The 23,785-nt window shown below is 52.7% G+C and overlaps 6 protein-coding genes across 6 annotated transcripts; 5 read left to right on the plus strand and 1 right to left on the minus strand.

Annotated features, from left to right (window-relative positions):
* Positions 1-691: 691 nt before the first annotated feature.
* Positions 692-1,494, plus strand: B0T26DRAFT_748537 (uncharacterized protein; the record flags this gene model as incomplete). The annotated part of the gene is made up of 5 exons (XM_060444974.1): positions 692-814; positions 867-990; positions 1,056-1,153; positions 1,220-1,318; positions 1,384-1,494. The coding sequence occupies 5 exons, from the start codon at positions 692-694 to the stop codon at positions 1,492-1,494; spliced, it is 555 nt and encodes a 184-aa protein (XP_060301155.1).
* A 449-nt stretch (positions 1,495-1,943) lies between these two features.
* B0T26DRAFT_672850 (uncharacterized protein) lies at positions 1,944-3,480 on the plus strand (the record flags this gene model as incomplete). Its single annotated transcript, XM_060439517.1, has 4 exons — positions 1,944-1,970; positions 2,472-2,528; positions 2,608-2,693; positions 2,928-3,480. The coding sequence occupies 4 exons, from the start codon at positions 1,944-1,946 to the stop codon at positions 3,478-3,480; spliced, it is 723 nt and encodes a 240-aa protein (XP_060301156.1).
* Positions 3,481-5,327: 1,847 nt separating this feature from the next.
* Positions 5,328-6,177, plus strand: B0T26DRAFT_748539 (uncharacterized protein; the record flags this gene model as incomplete). Its single annotated transcript, XM_060444975.1, has 3 exons — positions 5,328-5,447; positions 5,511-5,632; positions 5,685-6,177. The coding sequence occupies 3 exons, from the start codon at positions 5,328-5,330 to the stop codon at positions 6,175-6,177; spliced, it is 735 nt and encodes a 244-aa protein (XP_060301157.1).
* Positions 6,178-10,197: 4,020 nt separating this feature from the next.
* Positions 10,198-11,825, plus strand: B0T26DRAFT_697533 (uncharacterized protein). Its single transcript, XM_060441398.1, has 2 exons — positions 10,198-10,615; positions 10,675-11,825. The coding sequence occupies exons 1-2, from the start codon at positions 10,441-10,443 to the stop codon at positions 11,667-11,669; spliced, it is 1,170 nt and encodes a 389-aa protein (XP_060301158.1). The 5' UTR covers positions 10,198-10,440; the 3' UTR covers positions 11,670-11,825.
* Positions 11,826-13,674: 1,849 nt separating this feature from the next.
* B0T26DRAFT_638529 (peptidase C14, caspase domain-containing protein) lies at positions 13,675-14,842 on the minus strand (the record flags this gene model as incomplete). The annotated part of the gene is made up of 3 exons (XM_060437045.1): positions 13,675-13,786; positions 14,006-14,459; positions 14,512-14,842. The coding sequence occupies 3 exons, from the start codon at positions 14,840-14,842 to the stop codon at positions 13,675-13,677; spliced, it is 897 nt and encodes a 298-aa protein (XP_060301159.1).
* Positions 14,843-17,734: 2,892 nt separating this feature from the next.
* Positions 17,735-19,207, plus strand: B0T26DRAFT_636064 (Bestrophin, RFP-TM, chloride channel-domain-containing protein; the record flags this gene model as incomplete). The annotated part of the gene is made up of 2 exons (XM_060436790.1): positions 17,735-18,240; positions 18,304-19,207. 2 exons carry the CDS (start codon positions 17,735-17,737, stop codon positions 19,205-19,207), a joined length of 1,410 nt encoding a protein of 469 aa, XP_060301160.1.
* Between the last annotated feature and the right edge of the window lie 4,578 nt (positions 19,208-23,785).

Below are 23,785 nucleotides of genomic sequence, written 5' to 3' on the forward strand. Positions count from 1 at the left end.
AATATGATTGATTGATTAGGGCACTTTGGACGGATTAGGGACTTGGGGAGGAGTTGCGGAGCAACTACGGAGACATTTTGTGATGTCTGGCGGAGACATATGCGGGGCAATCCATGCCCGAGGCCCAAGGGTGGACGGAGGATTTGGAGAGGATGAGGTCGACTGGAGGCTGGAGGCGTTCGTGCGGTGCGGTTGACTTTGGATGCATGTCATGTGGTGAGTAAGCGCACCGAGGACGAGGAGATGAAGAGGATTGTGGAGTTTTGCGGCTATGAGGCTGTTGCACAGGGATACTGCGACGAGTTGAAGACGTTCGTCTAGTCTAGGCCTGGGCTGGTTAATTGCTGGATTCCATTCTTGGAGAGGCTCATCGGCGATCTGTTCAAAATATTGCCTCGGAAGACATGAAGGCGAAACTTTGTGAGCTTGAGTCGAGTTCAGGCCCTGTAGGAAAAGAAGTCGATCGAATAGCCTAAAATTTCAAGAACTGAAAGCACGAGGTGGTGCGGTCTGTCAGTACCTGATTTACCATGACCGTAAGGGGACTAATCAACTAATCACCTTATCTAAAAATACACGTGACCGTTGGAACTCGGCAGGAGTCAAGATTGGAGAATCTCACCTTTGACCTTAATTAACCTTTACCTCTTCTTTTCAACCCAAACCAATTCCCTCGGCCACGACACGCGCAATGATCTGCGAGAAGTGCTCCCTCGCGTTGCAGGGCGATTTTGACTACGGAAGTCCGCACCATGAAGACGCCGCGTCGCTAATGCAAGGGGTCGAAAGTGGTTGCGCTATTTGCACCTGCTTCGTAGAGACACTCGCCTGCACTTGCAGGGCGCCCAAGTCGATATTAATACTAGTACCACGCTCTCGACACGCTGCTTCATTTGCAAAAGCTACGATATCCCCTGGGTCCTGGTTCTGATACCGTAGTGCCTTTGCGCGAAGAGTATCTCATCTACGAGGACGTCAAATTCGACTCGAGTATTCCGACAGAGCACCCATAGACTTTAGGCATGCATCGCCAGCTCTGATCGGACGTGCACAAGACTGGCTCAACGGATGCGACGGCACGCACCAAAAGTGCAGCCACAATAACCAACCCACAGTCTATCCGACGGGTCTCCTTGAGCTAGGCGAGTCCAAGGTCCACCTCATCCTACCCACCAAGAAACACGTCTCTGGCCCCTACACCACACTCAGCTACTGCTAGGGCCTCAATCCCGGCTTTATACGTCTCGAGGCTGCGAGTCTGACCAACTTTCGTCAGGCCGGGATCCAGCATTCCGACCTTCCCAGGGCCTTCGTCGAGGTTCGCAATTTGTCAAGAGCATCAGCATCTAATACTTGTAGATAGACTCGCTTTGCATCATCCAGTCCGGCCCCGGGAGCACCCAAGACTGGCGTTCCGAGTCGGCCAAGATGCACGACGTCTATTCCAACCGCAACCTCAACGTCTCGCTGTCCGGGGCTGCCAATCCAAACTAGGCCTGCCGAGGCACCTAGCCCGCTCATGTAACACGGCCCTTCAACATAGACAGGACCCGGCCCCCTTTGGAGAGGGCAGCCAGCTAATGCAGTCGGATACCTACGTGTCTAGTAGTTGGATACCTACGTGTCTACCATTCTTGGAAAAGACCTCCGCAAAGCTTTTGGGGAGCTGCCGCTCAACACTCGCGGTTGGGTATTGGAAGAGCATTTCCTCTCCCCTCCAGTCTTGTGCTTCGGTATGGGCTATATTTTCTGGAGCTGCACTGAGATACCAGATGCCGGCGATACATTCCTCGAGGGAATAAAAGGCCATCAATTTCGTTTTGGGGGGCTCTATAAAAATAAATCGAATATGTCCGAGGTTATGTCCGAGGTTAAGGCCGACCTCTACGCCTTCTTGGAGCTGGGCGTCAACTAACGGTGCCTTGACGTTCAACTGGAACACAATGTCGGCTTCGCCCGTCGCGAAAGTGGTTGGTCACATCTTGTACCCGACGGGCCAAGAAGGCGGTTGAAATGGAGCGGAACGTATTGTGAGGCTTGCGCCCATATGGCTGTTGTCACCCAGAGTACCAGGCAGCGAGCATCTCTTTGTCTGCTGTTGCTTGTTAAAACCAACAGAGGAAGCCCAACTTTTTAGCCAAAAATGGTTATCAAACACATCGGATTTGCCACGGTTTTCCAAACTTTCAAAGTCTTCAACCTAGCCTCTCACAACAGCATATAAATACGTAGCTACAACCAAGTCCTAGGCCGATTCAAATCCAAAAAGTACATCTATATATCGATAAGAAGCGTTGAGAAATTTGATAAGATTATTTATGTTATTTTCGTTTTGAATTTTATTTTATAAGCAAAAGCCTCTGAAATCTACCCAGAAGTTTCCATTTTGTAACGGAATCCCCCCCCCTTACTTTCAAAATACTGGGTCTCGTTAGGGCTTCTAAATTGCTCACCTAATATCTTGCAACTAGGTCCCTGCGCGTTCCCCAGAGACACTGGAACAGGCATGGGACCGTCTAGGGGGCCAGGTAGGCGATTTAGAAGCCTTAAGGTGTGGCAGCAGCCCGTTACGCCGTAACAGGACGTGCAGGACGACCCCCGTAACAGGACGTTCAGGACGACCACCATCACGATGCTTCCCTCACCAAGACTAACCGACATGTTTTGGCAGTGACTCTGGTGTATCACGAGTTGTATGTTCTGATGCGGGGAGCTGTAGTGCGAAAATGATTTTGAACTCAGACCTGAACTAGCAGTAGGGCTACATTTCCTTTTCCTTTTCCTTTTCCCCGCACCGCCAACCGCTCCCGAACCCAATCTCGCAAGTCACGTCGCACTCGCAGAGATTCCCGCGCAACAAGACAACGACACCAACTTTGACTATTACGGCCCTGGCTTTTGCAGACCTAAACGCCCTCCACGTCAAGCATGCTAGGTGATCAATCAGCGCCGTCGTCGACAATCGCGAATCCCACTGACAGTACCATTGTTGTCCCGCCCTCGACTACCGCGAGAGCCAAGACAGACACCAGCATCTCAATCTTCTTCGGAAACCGAGAACTGCCCTGCAGGCAGATCAACGAGGAGGCTGAAGCAGTGCTGTACGGCGTTGTGAAGCCGGGCCTCGTCATCGTGCTGCCTGTTCGTCCTGCTGCACTGGAGGAGGAGCCTGGAAAGGCCCCTGCCTGGACTGGCTACTTGGTGGATTTCCTCCAATACCTCGACCGATTGTTCGCCAGCAGAGAAGTCTCGGTCACAACCCACGCAACCCACAGCGAAGAAGCCATCGCCGTAGTGGTGGAGGCCGTGATGCCCGGCCGCTACCTCTTCCGCGAGATCCGCATGATCGAATCGGCGCGTCAGCGGGCCGAAAGGTATACAGCGCCCTTCGGGTGGTACCAGCACACCCGGTTCCTTCCACCCCCAATCTCCAATAGTGAAGGTCGCTACGAGCGCTACGACCACGCCCATCCAACATAGACTTCTGGTCTGCTGAGCGTGGTGCACCGGTGGAGTCACCGACCGAGTGGAGCGAGCACAGCACACGACACCACGCGGCCGCCCGAGAAGAAACTGCTGCAGTGTGGTTACCACTTGGGGGATATGCGAGGTGCACTGTTACTAGGAAAAGTTGTTGATTGCTTGAGGAATCTAAACTATCTGCCCGCAGGCGAAAAGTCTATGGTGGAGGGATAGGCTGGTGGTGCATGGACCATTAGGTGGTCCAGGCTAGGCCAGGCTTGGCCTGTGCCTAGCACAGGGGACAAAGCAGAGCCTGGGCATACAAGACGCTCGATGGACCCGATGCGGGAGTTGGCGAGAACTTCCACCTTCACCATCTAAGGTGGCCGGTAGATAATAAAGGATATATGGATTGCGTTGCCTCGGAAGATAAAGGTAGCCCAAAGGAATAGTCATAGCCATGCCTGCTCTGTGTTTTACTTGCCTCGTGGCGGTGAATGCTTGAAATTTACACAAAATTACCGACCCGAACTCTTCCAGGGGGATCATGGGTCGGTCTTCGCCCTGTCTCCCTCACCGGCGACCAACTAGGTCTGGGTCCCTAGGAACCGTAGCTTCCACACCTCAAAGACTCGATCTTTGGGCGATGGTACTCGACGTAGTGATACCGAGAATTCAGTCGCCCCCCTCGGTATTATTAAGAAGGGAGAGAAGAACGGGAGCAAGGAGCCTCCATTGGAGGCATCTTATGTTGCGGTCGTAGCCGACAAGGCTTCGCGATACCGACAAGGCTTCGCGATACCGACAAGGCTTCGCGATACCGACAAGGTTTCGCGATACCGATAAGGTTTTCTGCTGGCCGCCCGCCTTCGCTACCGCTTCTGCTCCGCCAGCTACAGTGCCGAGCCCACTGTAGCGCCCTATACAGGTGCCCTCTTACAGGCCTATCAGGCACGCAGTTTAGCAAGAGATAATCCCACCTACTAGTATGATGATGAAGGTGCCGTCTCGAGACGAATTGTTCGGACAGGGTCGATATGCAGTGCTACCGGACCAATTAGTCGAGTGTAGCCCCCTCAATCCGCTCCCGCGGGTATAGTGTGACCAAGGGCTAGACCTGACTCTAATTAGCGGGGCAAGTCGGTTAGCTCTAGACTTCTAGCAGGGCGCGGCAGTTGGAATCGCAGCCCGGTACCGCCACACTGTTCCGCTAATCGGGAAACTCCCTAGCGACCCCAGAAATCCAAAACTCCAATGAGCCCCAGGGGCGAGCAATGCGCTGACTAGCACGGCACAGGCGCTGCGGTGTCACCTACCAAGTGCGACCTACCTAATTAATAAGCCTGTAAATAAGCCTGTAAAATAATGCCTAACCATGATGTGATCAGAATAGAACAATTTGTCCAAACGCCTGGTATCCATAGATAGCAACCCACAAGGCCGAAGAGATAGGTTCCTCCTAAATCCGACGCTCCATTGGCGCAAATCCGCGAGCGTCTGGTGGTGCTGTAATGTGTCAAGTCTAGATGGACAGAGCAACTTCTCGTCTCAACCTTGTTCTAAATCCACGCAAGGGTCCAGGGATAAATGTGTTCCCCGGGGCAACACCGACCATGCGGCAGATGCACTTCATTTACTTTGAGTACATCCAAATGCCCCACCCAATTATAACTTGCTCAAGGTCACACATCTTAACCGGAAAGGATAGAGGTTACTGGCAGTATGGAAACGGTAAATAGCTGTATAGCCTGTATGAGCCCAAACTAGCAATTATAAAAGCGAGCCCGCTCTTCGCCCGTACGAGTTGCCCGTAGCTTGCACGGTAAATACTAACACCAGGTGGACGACGGAATCTAATTGTCATGATGCATTTTCTCAGCCTGCTGGTCCCACTCGGCTTGTCGATTCAACACGTATCGGCCGCGGGAGCTCCGGTGTTCTATCTCAAATTGTTCCCAACGTCCAGCACCGTGTTCAGAGATGAGGTATACATGGAGCTCAATTCAAGAGCTTGCTCGGAGCAGCAGCTAATAGTAAATCTGCCTCAGTTGATCAGCCGCATGGACAACATATCTCGTTGGTCGTGCACGAACGAACCCGGCGTGACCAAGCACGCGCTCGTCATACCCCGTGGCGGCGGCGACAACCTTACGGCGTACTCGATCGAACAGTGAGTAATTTGTCAAGCTAGAAATTCGCAGCTGAGCCGACGCGACACGCAGATACGACGATGACGAAGCTCTCAACAAGCACCTCGCGGCCGACATCGTGTCGACCTCACTATTGAAGTGGTCCCAGGACACCCCCAACATCTGGGCCCACAACCCAACCGTCCAGAACTTCACCGTCATCAGCGGCCAGAGCTTCGTGAAACCCGAGTTCGCCAAGGTCGCCGACCCGTACATCGTCGTCGAGGCCCTGACCTACATGGAAGGCGGCGTCCACCACGTCATTGACCACTGGGAGGAGGAAGTAGATGCATCGCGCAACGAGAGCGGGACTCTTGCGTTTGGGATATACACGGACCCCGGCAACAAGGACAAGCTGTGGACGCTTGCCGCGTACGAGAGCGAGGACTATCTGAAGAATACACACAACAAGAGCCCGACTGCGCGGGAGTTGGAGGAGCATACGAGTGGCATGAGGACTTCAATGCAGAGGATTTTGTTACAGAAGAAGGGCGGGTTCTTGTACAAGGGGTTGACTTGTGCATAATCGGTATCTAGGTACACTGGTGCACCTACAGGCACGAAACATGTGTTCCCCTTATCACGCCGCGCTTCCAAAGGTGCTTAGCCAACGGTAGATTACCTAGCGTATTCTGTTTGCCGGATTCTCCTCTCCTGTTCGTGCTGCATTTTTTCACAGTGCCTATTTTGCGCCGCAGTATTGGGGTGGCAGCATCGACGGGATCAACTGTTGGTTTCGAGGTGGTTGCATTTAGATAAGAAGTTTGGCCAAGCGTAGACAGCACGCAGCCATGGAAACTCTGGAGTCAGGTTGGTGTCGGCGTGAACTAGAATGATCGGCGCTGCTGTGCAGGTTGCTAGATATGAGGAGATGTCTGCCGCCCTCTGCCGCCCTCTGTCTCGGTGGCATCGGTGCTCTCTCTCTTAGCAAGACTGAACGCGGCGAATACCGGATATACGTATAGAGTAAGACAGTGTTTCACTCGGTATTGATGAATTTGTTATCTGGTGAGAAGGTTTGAAGAAAATTCTGCGAAGACGGCCGTAGTTTTTGGTGGACAGACAGCCTTGCCCAGAGCGGCTCGTTCATGCGCTGCTTTCTAGGACCAGGAGGCGTCGCCACTGAGCATCTTCAGCGAGAACCACCGGCATCTCAGACTCTCACCTGAGATTCTAGAGACGGCATCAGTCCGGGTCAGATTCTCGGCCGTCCAGAATGAAGAATCGAACGTGCCTTGTGCCCATTTGGATCGTGTTGGTCACCTTGACTAACCACACATCAGCAAACCCTCCGTAGCCGAGTTTGTAGACGACAGTGTACTTGGTCAGAGTTCTCTGGAAGGTGTCATGAATACTGACTAGGTGGAAGCCTCTTTTCCTGTACCCACTGAATTCCTCATACAGGAGGTTGTGCTGCTCGTACGCCGAGGGTGGACTAGGGCTCTAGTGCGTGGCCATTATAATTCCACTGCAGCTGCTGAGTGCATTTTCCAGTTCTCAGCGCGAAGAATGATCCTTTATCTGGTCCGTGATCAAAGTTGACAGTGGCTTGAAGGGTCTTGAATTGTCTGTCTTAATCCTATCTAATAATACAGGAAAGAAGGCTTTTTATGCTCCCAAGAAAAGGACAAAGGAAACCTGGTTCAACAGTCTGTTCAGTCGTACTACGTAAGGGACTCAGCCGTAGTAAGGGAGAAAAAAAGAGGGTATTCGGAAGTCCGGGAGCCCGAAAAAAGGGATTAGGGCTGAAAGGAACGAATGAAGGGATACGTAGGGATGTGACTTGACAGTGTGGCTCAAAAGTGGCTCAAAAGTGGGCGACACTTTACCATGACACACACACGACTAATGATTAAGTGGCGGCCTGGGGGCCTGAGTCGGTGGGTCTATTTTGAGTTTGGGCACTTGAAACAAGCCGGACCTCTTAGACTAGACTAATTGTATGTAAGTTTACCGTTCAAGTAGAATTCCAACTAAAGTGGGAGTCAGTCTGCGCTAACCCCCCTAACACCCGGGGATGCAGAGCAGGCACCTTGACTATACTTGGGCTTTTCGGTGGGCCGTCTGGCTCTTTTTACGGTGGCTTTTCGGAACTTGGAGGCACTTGGGTTCCCCTACCAAAGTCCTAACATGCATTGCTAACCAGGGGCAACTACCACGAATTTACCACCCTTTTTGGCTCTCCTGTCGCCGTGCTTGAACCTCACAGATTTGAAGCTCTTTTCTCCAAGGACCATACAAGCTCCGCAACTAGAAACACTAGGATCGTGGCACGGACGAGCAGGAGCCAGTTCTGTACTGCGTTGTGCCGCTTGCCAGGGAAAAAAGAGTCTTGAACCACTTCCCGACCTCACCTGGCCGAAGTCATGTAAGCTTGATAATAAGCCCCTCCAGGCCAGCCTGATCCTCAAGTTCCCGGCGGAAGGATCAGCTGTATCCCACCCCAGGTTCAGTGGTACCATCGGTTGCTTTCAACTTTTTCACGAAGAATAAGTCCATCTCTTACCGCCTGCTACCCAGGGATGGCCCTCATCCCACGACCAACCCTTCTGGCTCTGACCCAGATCCCCACACCACGGTCCGGCTCACTAATGCCACCCTCCGGTTATAGAACTGGCGGTACAATTTCCACTACTATGGACTCACGGCAGCTCGAAACAACGTCATTCTCGTCAATCCTGACAGTCAGGCCGAGCGTGAAGCTAGAGTCGCAAAGCCCAAGGTGCAGAAGACGAAGGGAGCCGATGCAGCAGCAAAGGAGGCGAAGGAAGAGGACGATAAGAAGAAGAAAAGCGGAGGCGGTGGGGGCGGCGGAGACGATGCCCGCTGGTGGCCTGGCTAAGGCTAGTGATGCTAAGAAGAAATTAAAGAGCCGTGCTGGTCGCGACTCGTTGAGGAATGTATTCCGGTGGGCTATTGAGTTGACTGTTCGCGCGAGCAGGTGCTGGTCATGTTTTGGAAGGGCCGCGTAAATTCGAAGCCAGCGGGCACATGTGATGCATGTGATTGAATCAGGAAAAGGCGTCCTACGTTACTTGTAACGTATAGTTAACTTTGACAAAACGCACTCACCACTCTTTATACTATGGTCCTTCTATAACACAACTCCTCTTAGTCTTCTTCAGCACCTTCTGTTGCCTCCCGAAGACGCCGCCTACACACCTGAGCCGGGATCGTAACAGCTAGCTCCTTGAGAGCTACCCTCTCAATCTATTCGATGGCTTATCAGCACTCTAGAAATTATATAAAGGGGTCCCCCCTTTTATTAGATCTACTAAGGGTTTAGAATACTACTCAAACTTCTTAAGCCATTTAGTAAAGTGAATAAATCCTAGGAATCTCTAAACTTCTTTAATAATAGTAGGAAACAGCTAGTCCCTAAATACCGTTAACTTATCGTAGTGTTTAACATGCCTCGGGCGCGGAGTGAAGAAAACCACAGCCTGTTCATTATGGGAAAGGGGGGTGGCCTAAAACCGGAACTCCATGAATATGTAGCTTTGCAGAATAAAATTCATAACAGACAAAACGTTACAGACAAACGTAATGAACGGCAACGCCTCTGATGCTTTTGGTGTCGCTTCTGCCTGCTTGGAGAGGTGCTCCCGAGCTATAATACTCTGTTACATGTCGATCGAGTCTGTCGCGGCATAGCGGAACTCGGCATCTCACGGGTTGAGATGGATGCGCCCAGGCCACGGCGGGACATGTATAAAGCTCGGGCCTTGAATGCGGCAATTGTGCAAGAGAAATGATGCAAAGCAAGTTGTGCCAAGCCTTAGCATTGGCTACCGCTTTTATGCAAGACAAGACCAATGAACAATCGTGCCACTGAATGATGGAACCATGGAAATAGTTAAGCATTGGACTTTCTCCATGTTCTCATGACTTGGTAGGCGGGAATATTGATGATAGTCTCTTGGTAATATGGTAAAGGTAGGCGTCAGCGGAAACGGGAAACGATGTGTCCACCTCGCTTGACCATTACCCAAATCTGTGTGTCCTAGACTATAATCAGCATCTCACGTACGTTAACGAGTGGATATCACAGTGATTGAGGTATTTCCAGCGAAATGCATAAAGTTGGGATCATGTCGGCCGGGGAAAGTTGAGCCATGTGTAACCCCAGATGGGCAAATCGAAGGGTTGGTTGGGTCGGCACACCACCAAACAGCGGCCTTGCGGCCAGGGCCGCGAATCCACCTTCAACAACCGCCGCCAGCCGTTGGCCTTGACATTCTGCACGTGGGATGCGAGGCTGCGGCTTGTCGGCGAGGTCATGTCAGAGAACGGGATCCAGCTCATTTATTTATACGCGAACCGACAAGATTGACAATCGCGATTCCCGGATAGGATGACATTCGAGCAGGGCGTGTCTCGGGTAAAGGCTCAGCCCCAAGGCTGTGGACTATCATCTAATTCGGCAATTCTCCGACGTGGTGCATGTGGCGCAGTTAGTCGTGTTTCGCTTGGGGTATTCTGAGGGTTCCCATAGGCTCTGAGGACGTACACAGAATCGCGCATCTCTCGCTGGCGCACCGAGGCCGCCCCGTCTCCCATTTGTCGCTGCCTACTGGGTCCAGAACGGCTCGACCCAGGGGGCGAGTGGCCTGCCGGCCCGGCCCCTCATCTTATGCACTGCCCGCTCTGCGTCGTAACTCTAAATCCCCCGACCTGTCTCCCTTTCCTTTTCCCGTGACCCAAATTGCACACCTGCCACGAGGACCCTCGAATCGTCCATGTTCCCCGCACGCTGTCGGCCTGGACCTGACACGACCAGACGCAAAACATGTCGACCATCAATCCGAACATTGCGAACGGAACGTGCTATTATGCCGAGAACACGGTCACAAAGGGGGACTTTATCCCCTGTGGGAACGAGCTAATAGAGACCTGGCCATGCTGCAAGGCGGGAAGCTACTGCCTGTCGCTGGGCGATGCGAACGCGTGCTGGGATGCAAAGTGTAAGTTCCATCATTCCTCCGCCGTCGTGGGTCGCAAAGTCCAACACAGCCCTTCACAGCCGGAAACACGTACGTCGCCGGTTGCACCGACCCCTCGTTCGTCTCGCCCAACTGCCTTCACAAGCCGCCCCCGTTCCACGAGCAAGAATGGGTCGCCATCAACCAAGCCTGCAAGAGCCTCAACGCTGACAGCGATGCTGATGGCGTCACTAATTGGACCGGCTGCATCGTCGACGTCAACTCGACAGATCTGGTCAAGCTCCCCCTGGCCGCCTGCACTCCGTATTGCGCGTCGACCGACGTCCTGTACGCAGGCTCCTCATCCCTCCCCGCATACGCATCGCTCCCGACCCTGTCAGGGAGTTCCATCTTCTGGCAGAATAACTTTGTCCCACCGACGGCGCCTGTAGCCGGCTACACTCCTGGCACAACCGCCGGCATCGTGGGGACCGGTGTCTCCAAACCAGGGCCCGGCAGCTCAGATCCCTCGACGGCCGCAGGCGGCTCAGAGCTCTCGACGGCCGCCAAAGCAGGCATCGGCGTCGGCGCTGCCATAGGCGGCATCATTCTCATCGCCTTGCTCGCGACTCTCGTCCTCTGGTGCCGGAAACACCGAAAACGGAAACAACCACTTGGCCTCCCGCCACCAGGACGCCCTTACAACCAACCCTACCCCCCCGAGGACATGAGCAGCTACCCCCCGAGCCCACCGGCGCATCCCTATTCCAACACGTACCAGTACCAGAGCATCCCAGGGCAGCCACCCGTCGCCGAGTTCGGCACACCGAGCACACCCATAGTGGTATACACGGGCTATAAAACTGAACTACCGGCCTACGAGCGGGAGATGCGTCCTAATCCGGGGCAGGAGTATATTGAGATGGATAACGGGGATAGCAATCCCGTTCCGGCGCAATATTTACAGCCACAGCCATCGCCACGGGACCTTGGACAGGACCAGCTATCACCGCATCAGCCGGGGAGCCCTCGGCTCAGTGAAGCGAGTACCATGCTCCAATCTGGGCAGCATTCGTATTCGAGCCCGAGTCTGTAGGGGAGTCCTCTACCGGCATACGGGCAACCCGCTGGATATGCACAACAACGGGCGGCAGGACGACTTTCGATGAGACTAGGGGCGGGGGCCTACCACAGCAGGAGTACGAGCAGTCCGAGTCAGAGTTTCAGCAGTCCGAGTCAGAGTTTGAGCAGTCCGAGTCAGAGTTTGAGCAGTCCGACTCAGAGTTTGAGCAGTCCGACTCAGAGTTTGAGCAGTCCGAGTCAGAGTTTCAGCAGTCGAGTTGCTGCTGGTGGAGCATTGTCGCCGGGCGTTAATGAACTGTTAACTGCGATATACGAGATACAGATGGGATGCGGAGGTGTAATAAAAGGAAAGGCGGCAAGGGTAATTTGATTTCTTGGTAGAAATGGATATAGCGCCTAGAGAATTTTGCGAAGGATACCACTTGTGAATGGACAATTGTTAAGTCAAAGTGCATATATACCTAGTCATAGTATTGGAGTATAAGAATTTCGGCCACCAGGCTCATGTTTCCACATATAGGCCAAACAAGTCATGTTCCATGCCAATCCGAGGACGTTCCACCATTAGCAACTAGGGCATTAGCCACTAGGGTTTGGCTAGTTCACAACCCTATCTCCGCCTCAGTAGCCCCAGGCTGCTTCCCCATCACCGTAGGCCCATAAGCTTCCATATTGCCATATCAACTCTCTTAAACGTCCTCTCAATTTCCTTGATCTCGTTAGACGTGCCAAATAAGCCCTCTATCACCAGGAGCGGGCCTCGCTCTGTTGCTGCAAGTGTCAATATTAAGAAAATGCGGTATAAAATAGAGTTCGGGGAGTGAGATAAGGAAAACCCGCCACCACCGACGCTTCCACCACCGACACCCCCACCCCCAAAGTCTCAATATGCGGGCCCGCCATGGCCGTGATATTGGCAAACTCGGTGATTGGTTCACCCTCAGGGCAACGAAAGACGATTGAGCGTGACGTTCATAAACTCGAGTAAGTTCAATGCTGAGATGTCGCGGTATTTGTAGGCGACAAGAAACGGAGGTCGTGGTCCACGTCAAGCGATGGTATCTCCAGGCCGACGTGATGGCCCCGGCCTTGGCACCCATCCAGTCGGGGATATGGACGTTCTCGTACCATTGCACGAAGCTGCTCTAGGGGAAGCTGTCTTTGTATGCGGGAAACACGCCCGAGTTGGCCAAGAAGATGCCTGGCCCTGTGCCTACGGACAAAGCCACTCGAGCTATCAGTAAATACGTCGCTTGCTGGGACTTTACAACAAAAGAGAGATGTCAGAGGTAATTCGTTTTCCGAACCAGGTCCTCATAGACCTGAGCTTGCCTTTTCTAACATCTTGAATACCCTTCGGGCATTTCCCTGCCGCAAGGTTGTTTAGTAAGTAACCGACAGCCTCAATTCTCTCTTGGAGGAGTATGCACTCTCTCTATATAAAGTCAGCAGGGTAATATTACAATCCGCCCTAGCCAGCGGGGCACATGTCTTCAGACACGAAACAAGGCCCCCGGGCCCAGACGCTTCTGGGAGACTTGTTATAAAGAGCAACTAACCTTTCCATATCAAAAGAAGGATAGGATTCAAATGGGTACCAATCATTAAAGAAGCAGTTTCCAATTTCTACAACCAACATATAGCCGTATAGGTGTAAATCACGGTGCTTTTCTCGGTAGACTATAGGTCTATCTACACTTTATTATTCCTCTCGTAGCCCCATCATCCCTTGTAGCGAATCAGTTGCTATAGATTCTAATTTCGGGTATCCGCCCCGCCCCCGAGGGCTGTATCGGCTCACCTTATGAAACACGATTTGGCTCCAACCCACAACCCAGCGCGTTCTCTCAGGGCTCTTCGTTGGAAACCCCAGTCATATCGCAAACAAGAGGTTTAGATCTACTTTCTGTCAGGCGATCTAAATAGTGGAATGCTAGCGCGAGACTTGAAGACACGTACCGAGAGGGTGAGAGTAGGAGAGCTGCCCCTTTTTGGGCATGCTGAGTTTGCAGTTCGTCTTAGATGCTACTCAATAGTTCAACATAGCTCTGCTGGGGGATTTTCTTCCACGCGGTGATGAATGCCCATGACATGGGAACAGTGGCTTGTAACGCAATCGTTGCATCGGCACTAGAGTAGAGTGGTTAGCTGGCATCCTACTACAAGATAATTGTGGAGGAGTGTTGGGGGTGTTAAGATAAGAAGCAGGTAGGGTGTTCCAACGCAACCCGCCACTCTAGACACGAAACTCAAGCTAAACCCCATCAAAATGCCCAGTCATGAAACGCAGTGTATGAAGGTGAAAAAAAACGTTAAGGATAAATCATTATAATAGAGGGGTATACGAACGAGGTTTGATCATCCTTGCTTCCGGAGAACATGATAACGTCGGCGGGAGACGTCTTTGTAGCCATAGCGCGGTCATGAGCATTCTCGCCACCGGCAGCCTTCTTAAAGAAGCCCAAGATATTATTGGATACACTACCTGGGTCACTCTGGCTATATGCCGAAATGGCACGAAGGAGGCCCTGGCCAGCCTTCGTGCCCTGGCCAGCCTCTTTAGCGAGATTAGCCTCCTTAAGGATACCCTGGATGGAGTAGATATAAGGCAGGTCGAGCGCTGTTCCAGAGTGGCAAGAATCAAAGATAGCTGTGAGACGCACACCGGCTTGGAGCGGCCGTACCGTGATACGGTGCATCTCGTCGTCGGTAATATGGCCGACTTGGCGGAAGTCAACCGGGTAAATGACCTCGTACCCGTCTTCCTCATCACCGTCGAGATCCTTGGTTTGGCTTCCGTGACCTTCCACAAAGGTTAGAATCCGGTGCCAAACAGAGTACTAGAGCTCGCTTACCAGAGTAATGGAAGAAGAGCGCGTCGTTTGGACGGGCATCTTTAACGAGCCAATACATGGCTCTGAGAATGTTCTGCTTCGTTGGCTGGGTTATGGGGTTCTGCTGATCGTCGGCAAGAATGACCGTATCCTCCCCCTTATAACCAAAGTTCTCGACGAGATAGCCGGACATGTTCCTGACATCGTTAATGCAGCCCCTGAGCTGGCCGCGTTGACCGGAACAATTAATACCGATCAAGAGGGCTTTCCGACAGCCGGTCCCTGTGAGTACAAGGTGATGGTCTGGAATAGTGTAGCCCGTAGATCCACCTATGCCCCGGCTCGGCCGCATGCGCGGCCCGGGCTACATCTCATTTAACCGGGTTAGGGAGTAGGCTATTTATCACCCCGGTTGAAAGACTTGACCTTTTAAAGCTCGGTAAGAAACCCCAGGTTTTCTCAATTTCGCCAGACGCGGTCATGGTCTTCAGAATCGTATGTCGCACCAGCATCTAACGAGGCGCTATACGTATAAAGGATCTCTAGCTACTGCATAAAACATGGATGTCTTCCAGAACCTATTTTGGTACATCGTCTCGCTTGGGCTTCCGTACGTTCCCACAACCACTTTCCGTCGTCAAGCTCATGCTGACCGGCCCATCATAGCATTCTAGCATCTATTCCCCCCTCTCCAATTGCTCGGGCAGCACAGGCAACGCCCGAAGCATGTGGACCAGACCATTCCACGACGATGACTCGCGCTCTGCAGTGTCCACGGTTCCTTGATTGTACCTTGCCTCCAATCTGCACCTCACCTTCGAGCGAAGTGGCGCGGCAGCCGAGGCCGACACGAACAACAGTGACAAGATTCGACGGCTGTACTACTTATCTTAGCACCGGGGTGCCCTGTGCGACGTGCCCGGCGTGTCGGGAGTCACTGACGTATGGGTTGGGCGGACCAGGTTGTGAGCGCTGTTGAAGTGGTCGTTGTATCTTCTGCAAGGAACCCCGGGAGATGCAGGGGGTGGCCCGGGGAGGGAAACGAAGATCTCGACGGGCTGTCGCCTTACGTACATTCGTCTAGCTCCTTTCTTTCCCAAACACTCCAAGTCCTAAACGAGCCGCGAGGTTTGGTCTTTAGCTCAAAAGATAATGTGACACATGGAGTCTTGGTGACGTCTACGTTAGGCAGCCACCATGTTGGAAATACCGCATTGCTAGGTGAATGATTATGAGGGCTCTGTGGTTGTCTGTTCAAGTTCCTCTGTCTTATAGTGCATAGCTCATTACGAGGCTCTCGACTACACGGCATAGGTCTTACGGTCAACTACTGGGCAGAGTTCTCTAAAGTCTTGGTGCAGGCTTGGTTGCAGGGTAGAGTTCCCTATAGTCTAGTCCCTGTGGTAGGGTCCTACAGAGTTGGTCGTCTTGCTTCCCTGAGCCCTACTATTGTAACTTCCCTGAGTCCTACTGTTGTAACTAGTGTTTCGGGTCCCTCCGACCTACTTTGTACAGCCCGATACATTAGCCCGGTACCGTCACCTACGACACCGCTTCCGCAACGCCCAGCTGCAGCACCTGAGCCCACTGCAGCAACCCTATGCAGGCGCTGCGTTCAGACCTGCCAGGAGCACGCAGTTTAGCAGTTCTAACTATTGGAAAGAGAGGAACGGATAGTTTAGCTGGCGTAGCTCGGCGTAGCTTGGCGTAGCTCGGCTCAGGTAGAAAGGGATAGACACCTCGCCGCCGTCTATATACATAATACAGGTCTCTTCAACAGAGCCGAAGAGAATAATGAAGCAATCAATTCTGAACTAATTCACAAACGGTCAATTGAGTGCACTCAACCCACAAGTCGTGCGCGTGCATCGCACATACTCTCTGCGAGCCTCACTCTTTGCTTTGATAAACCCGGTGCTAACCCGGCGCGATCAATCAACTCTAACTCTCACAGCGTGACCGATTACCTAGGTGCAACCACTTGTGACGCCAAGACATCATGGCCCAAGACACTGCAGATTGTCCACGCAGTTGCTCTAGTAGTCTGGATAAATCAGGCCTACACCCCTTCTGGCGGGTGGAGGATCGTGCTGATCCGAAAGGTCTGCTGTGTGCTTAGGCTACGGCCGTTGCGAGAGGAGATTGGCCCGCGGATGAAGGTGGAAAAGTGAGATCGTTTTGTATAATAAGTGAACAATTGCTTGCACAGTCTTGGGTTTCATTCAGGGACGATTTTCAGGAATACAGGTGGATTGCTACCTTGTAGCGCAAGGTAGCCCCCTGAAGGCGCACCGACAACAGAGCTCGAGCCTTGGCAATGTCGGGGGGACCTGGCGGGGACCCCCTGATAATTTTGTCGACGTACCCTTGTTGCTCGTGCCTTCGTCCTGTCGTCAACTTTGACTGTTTACATTCTCGTAAGCAGTTCTCTGTGCAATCAATACTCGTAGATGTAGACAGGACTGTCTTCTGCACACACTGAGCTGCAAAATCTGAGGTGGTCCCTCTCATCAAAGTCATCGTAGCCGGGCTTGAGAAGACGAGACAAATTGCACCGCCAAGACTACAAGGGATTGGGCGGGTATGATCCTGGTTGGTCCACGTATGATGGTCTTGGCTCTCTAGCTCCTGGTTCGCCATTCCGTGTGCGCGCTGCGGCTGCTGCTGACACTCCCCACTACCGAGAGCACTGCAGGCGCTAGGCCTCAGCACGCTAGGTCTCAGCAGGGAAGAAAGCTCCCCCAGAATAATGAAACGAGGCGAAGGACCCCTGCAGCGTGTTGTCGCCCAATTTGAGCGCTTTTCACGATGCACGCGACAGGGGCGATTCGTATTCTCTCTTTGTTCCCTGCCCGCTCTGATTGCCGCGGAGCTCTTGGCTTGATGGGAGCTAAAAAGGTCCAGACCCTCCCTTCTTGCCAAGTTCACCTTGCTTTCTTGTTTCTGGTCGTCGCTCCTTGTCACCTCTTCCCTTTTTTTTAGTGCACCGAATCCGGCTTCGCGCAGCTGGCTGCCAGGCTTGAGTCTTCTTGGTGCGCTTCACTCGACTGTGCGCTTCACTTGACTGCAATTGATACCCTCCTCCGCCTTTTCTTGGTATAATACCTAGCCTAGACGTGTTTGTGCCACAATGGGCGACGACGGCGGCGGGCATGGTGGCGGCGGCGGCGGTGGTGGTGCGGCAGCTCCCGCCGCCGAGACGGCAAATGCTCCGGGCGAGGCCTCCCAGGGGCCGGCCATGGCGATGGGTGGGAAACCAGGTGCTATCAACAACAACAGCCAGGCTGCCGCTCCCGAGGACATTGCCTCGCCCTTCCAGTCGCCTCGCGGCGTTCAGGCGCCCAACCCGTTCAGTCGCAAGAACACGTCGTTGGACCTGGACGACTACTTTGCTGGGCCTCGAGACATGCAAAAGCATTCCAAATGGCCCATCTTCATGCAGCTGCACGGCAGTATCCTGCCCAAGATAATCCTCCCCCTCCTCGCTGTCGGGGCGTGGGCCACCGCTGTGACCCTGATCCACATGAAAGTGAGCCCCATCAACATCTCCAGCATCCTGCTCACCGTCCTCGGTTTCGTCGTCGGCTTGGGCCTGTCCTTCCGCAGCTCCACGGCATACGAGCGCTATGCCGAAGGCCGCCGCTACTTTGCCCAGCTTATCTTGGCTTCTCAGAACCTGGGCCGCGTCTACTGGGTGCACGCTACCGAGAGACAGGGCGAGCAGGGCCAGAAGGATCTCCTCGCCAAGCTGTACGTGGAAGTGGAGAGTCGGTCTCGTTGCCACCGCGTGTTATGCTGACAGGTGTTCAACAGCACCGCGCTCAACCTGATCGTGGCCTTCGGCGTTGCGCTGAAGCACAAGCTGCGCTTCGAACCCTACACCTGCTACGACGATGTCCAGCATCTCGTGGCCCATCTCGACACCTTTGCTAAGGCTGCCACGGTGGATGAGCCCGACAAGGTGCACAAGACGCTCAACCGGAACCCGGGCTTCTTCAAGAGCGTCGGCGAATACCTCGGCGTGTCCTTTGCCGAGTCCAACCCGCGCAAGGCCCTCAAGCGCGCCGAGCGACCCCTGGGCAACCTTCCCCTGGAGATTCTGTCCTACCTAGCCGCCTTCACTGATGAGCTCGTAGCCAACGGACAGCTCCCCGTCTCGATGCACCAGACCATGGCGTACAACAACATCATGACGCTCAACGACGTGCTGACGGGCACCGACCGCGTGCTCAGCACGCCGCTGCCCATCGCCTACTCCATCGCCATCGCCCAGATCACCTGGGTGTACGTGATCCTCCTGCCCTTCCAGCTCCTCGAGCCGCTCAAGGGCTGGATCGCCATCCCGGGCACCGTGGCGGCCGCCTACATCATCCTCGGCATCCTCTTCATCGGCCGCGAGATCGAGAACCCCTTCGGCCGCGACGTCAACGACCTGCCGCTCGAGACATTTTGCGCCCAGATCGCCGCCGACATGGACGTCATCGCCAGCCGGCCCAAGCGCAGGAATGCCGAGTGGATCGAGTCGACCGAGAACCGCGTGCTGTGGCCCCTCTCCCAGGCGGGCTGGCACACATGGATGGACCGCGGCGAGGAGCGTATCCGCGAGGCCGTCGTGCACAAGGTCGAGGCCACCTTTGATGGTCTCAAGGGCGTGCATGACCGGGCCCATCCCGACGGGAAGGTTGGCGAGCACAAGACCACCTGGGACCATGTTTGACGTGGCTGGCTGTTTCTAGCTAGATGGCCTACATTGCCGCCTACTCTTGCGGGAGTAGGTGAACGTGTGACTGAGCGGGACTATTGGTAGGCATTCCAATTTCGGATTTGGTGAAAAGTCATTGGACCAAATTGTAAGCTAGGTTGGTAGTATATATTTTCAGAAGGAAGGAAAAGCGGGCGTATAAAAAGCGAGCGTAATAGAAGCTGAGCAAAGGCGTCATAGTTTAGCAAGGTGGCGATACCACATATATGCGTGCAACTGCAAGTGACTTGAAGGGCCGCGGCAATACAGCCGCCCGTATTAATCTGTCTACCTTGGGCCTGAACCACCTGCTTGAGACTCTGGCGCTCCATGACGCTTGCATTCAGGTCCAAGTCTCAGAAATAACTTGATATTTTCAAGGATGTTTGCGCTGTCAAAGCGTGCCATCTCTAGAAAAGGCAAGGGTTGTCAAATAAGTCAGGTGGGGGACTTTTGGAACACCCCTGCCTATGGAACAGCCCCTGAATCGGACCCCGCACAACACCACAAACTTCAATTGCCAACAACTTTGTCAATTAATTAGCTACAATGATGAAGTCTTCAGTATCGGATTCTCCTGATTCTTCTCTTTCAGAATAACTAATGTCCTCTCTGCCAGCCTCTCTCTGTGAGGCACGAACCTCCTCAATTCCAGCGAACTGCGTATTAGGGTCGACTTGGACCTTCCTTCTCTTTCGGCCTCTTCTGCGTTCTAGGCTTTTTTCTGCAGCCTTCAATTGATGCGCCGTATTGGCTAGTTGGAAAACCACGTAATCGAAGGCTTTTGCGGCCTTGCGTATGAAAAGTCGGTCGTTGGCAGTCCGTTTCTGGCCGGCTAGAAAAACCTGCCCCTGAATACGGAAATCCTTCGGCTTTTTAGGGGTAAACCATATAGGCCGGCCCTCCGAATTCTTATTTAGAATGGGGTTATGGACCTCTTGAAGGTCTATAGAAACCGTAGAGGTCAGTTGACCAACGTCGCCGTTAGAATTCTTAATAACAAGGCCGTTGCTTAGGGGCTTCCTGAGGCTGACCGGCCAGAGGCCTGTAGTTTTCCAGCCGGCTTTGATATTAGATTCAGTCATTCCATAGACCCTGGCTTGCCGGTAGCATTCTAGGAAGGCCCTCTTTTCAGCAACAGTGCCTTCGTCGAAGCCGGAAACAACCTCGTTATGCTTGGCTCTGTACCGGGCTTTTAGAGGGCCGAAAACCGATAAATCCAGGGGCTGGAGAACGTGGGAGGTGTGGGCTGGTAGAAATAACAATTGTACGTTATTAGAAAAGGCTAGCCACATGAATTCTTCGGTGGTATGACTACCGTGGCCATCTAAAATAAGGAGGCGCTTCTCCGAGGGGGTAGCTGGCCGAGTCTCTGGAAGAAAGATATTGCGGAGCCATGCGACGGCAGTATCATCGTCAGACCAGCCGTTTTCAGTGGGTTTCCACTTCCAGCCCTTAAATGGCTGTAAATCGCGTGGATACCATTGTTGTTGAAGGCTTCCACCTTTGAAAATGACGACTGGGTTCAAATACCGGCCGTCAGCGGAAATACATTCGATAATCGAGGTCCAAATTCGGTCTCCTTTCTTCTTTTTCTGGAATTTTTTTCTTTCCTTAGATCCAACAACCAGGCCGTTATCTCCAATGCCAGAAGCAATGCCAGTTTCATCCATATTATACCTATGCTTGGCTGGAATAGCCTCCACGCCTGGAGGCTTCAAATAGTCAAACCAAGGCCGGATAACGGCCTCACAGGCTCGATCAGCACGGTTTGCATGGCTTCTCCGAGGCCTAATTGTAGAAAAAGATGGATTTCTAGCCAAAAACCGGCTAGTCCAGCGTTTTCCGAGGGTCTCGTTATCTTCGAGCATTCTTCTAGCTAGTTTCCGAATTTGGGCGTGGGTTGGAGGGTGACCGAGCGACCCTTGGAATAGAATCCATTCGGTTAAGCGTTCTTCCATAGCCGGAGAAAGCTTTTGATTAAGAATTTGGGCCTTGGAGGCTGGCTCGGAACCACGAACCCGATTAAAGAGAGTAGTAGGGGGGATGCCGTGATTTTCAGCAGAGCTACGGAGTAAACCGGTTTCTGCATACTCTGCCAGCGCATTCTGCAAATCCAACTGAGTATATCGCTTTATCTTTCATTTCTCAATTGAATGGAGAAAAGAAGATAAGTATTGAAGCAGAATTGGTCGAGTTGCAAGCGATTGAAATAGGTGAGTTGGGTGGCGAGCGGCAAGTCCTTGATGACAAACCTTGTTCCAAATCCAGGGGTGTTCCATAAGCAGATCACCTGACTTATGCCCCCGACGGCATGGTAATCCCCGGCAATGCCTTGGTTATTCACAGCACGCGACGGCTCGAAGACGCAGAAAGCGTTACGCCTAACAGTCAGAAAGCTCGGTGGAGGCGAAGAGACTACCTACTCCCAGCCGTGAAAAAAGCCGCGGAGAAATCACATCTTTTGCACTTGACACGCACCCTTCAAGACAGCACCGCAGACCTGTGTCATTCATCCCTACTCAAGATGAAGGATGTCACCTAAGATTTGAGTCACATCCGAGCCATAACTGAGTTGAACCTTAAAAGGCCCTCTATGACGCTCACTTCCTAGTATCACGAGATTTCCTTTGTTTACTTTTTAGGGTATAAATTGGGGCTTCTTTTCCTGTATCTCTAGACCTTTTTTAGGCAGACAATTCAAGACCCTTCAAGCCACTGTCAACTTTGATCACGGGCCAGAAAAGAAAATATCTCCCACGTCAGGGTCTTCCAGCTGTTCATAAGACGGTCTCACAGAGAGCTTGAGGGAGCTTGGAAACGGGAAACGGTAGGGCGAACGGCAGAAAAGGTGGGTCGATCGAATTGAAGGTTATGTCTTAGTTCCGATCTAGAAAAGTAGTCTACAAAGGACAGCTCTCGTTATATAGACAGGGAGCTCTGAGCCACCCCCGAGCCTACACCCGGCAGGACCTACCCTGCACTCGGTCGCTTTGCCTACCCCGCGCTGCCTAGACCCCACTTTGCGGCTCTTTTGGTCCAGCCGACGCTGTCGTTCTCTCGGCTGCAACGGATTGCAAACGATTCACTGAATTCCTCGCGCTGCTTCCAGCAGCACCGCGCCCAATTAGCAAGGTTCAATACGAAGCATATTCGCTGCTTCCAAGAAATGATGGACGAAAACTCAAAGGTACTAGTGAAGATACTAAATAAGGAAGGAAGTAATCTCGAGATCCACTTTTAGTAATATGGGATAAATATATAAAATAACGTGTGTGATAAGCGAGATGAACAGACAAGCGAGTTGAACACTTTTGACGCGACGCGCCTCCTCTCTACAAAACACCAAATTCCTCAACAAACTCAAATGTCTCTTCCTTCATACGAAGCTAGGGTGAATTTGGCCCTCAGGGCTATTCAAAACGACCCAAAACTCAGTATTCGAGCTGCAGCAACAACATATCAAGTCATGGTAAATACTATACGCAACCGACGCGACGGCAAACCTGCACGACGTGATACTCCAGCCAATTCGCGGAAGCTTACGGATTTGGAAGAGAAAACGATTGTTCAGTACATCATTGAGCTATGTGCGCGCGCATTTCATCCCCGGCTTTCGTACGTAGAAGATATGGCCAATCGATTGCTACGCGAACGCGACGCGCCCTCTGTCGGTACACGCTGGGCTCACAACTTCGTCAAGCGCCAGCCAGAACTTCGGACGCGTTTTACGCGTAAATACGACTACCAGAGGGCCAAATGCGAAGATCCAAAAGTTATTCGCGAGTGGTTTGCGCTTGTGCACAACACGAAGGCCAAGTACGGTATCCTTGACGAAGATTTGTACAATTTCGACGAGACCGGCTTTATGATGGGCATTATCATCCCCGCTATGGTAGTTACTACCTCTGATGGCCGTGGTAGGGCTAAGCAAGCCCAGCCTGGTAATCGAGAGTGGGCTACAGTCATCCAAGGAGTGAATGCTCTAGGCTGGACTATCCCACCATTCATTATCTTAGCTGGGCAATATCACCTTGCTAACTGGTATCAAGAGTGCAACCTTCCGGGTACCTGGCGTATCGCAACAACCGACAATGGCTGGACTACTAATGAGAAAGGCATGGATTGGATTCGGCACTTCGATTTCCACACAGCATCTCGTACGAAGGGAATATACCGACTGTTAATTCTCGACGGCCACGATAGCCACCACTCCGAAGAATTCGAGACTTACTGCCGGGAGCACAACATCATCACACTCTGTATGCCTCCGCACTCTTCACACCTACTTCAGCCATTGGATGTTGGTTGCTTTGGGCCGTTGAAGAAGGCGTACGGCTGTCAGATTGAGCAGCTGATGCGGATGAACATCACACATATTAGCAAGCTGGAGTTTCTTTGTGGGTTTAGAGAGGCGTTTTTTGCTTCGGTTACGGAAAGGAATATCCAGGGGGGGTTTGCTGGAGCCGGCCTTGTGCCGTACGATCCAGAGAGGGTGATATCCAAGCTGGATGTGCGTATTCGGACTCCAACACCCCCAGCTACAAGCCCAAC

The sequence above is a fragment of the Lasiosphaeria miniovina genome, assembly GCF_030549165.1.
Source record: "Lasiosphaeria miniovina strain SMH2392-1A chromosome Unknown B0T26scaffold_2, whole genome shotgun sequence".
Lineage (NCBI taxonomy): Eukaryota > Fungi > Ascomycota > Sordariomycetes > Sordariales > Lasiosphaeriaceae > Lasiosphaeria > Lasiosphaeria miniovina.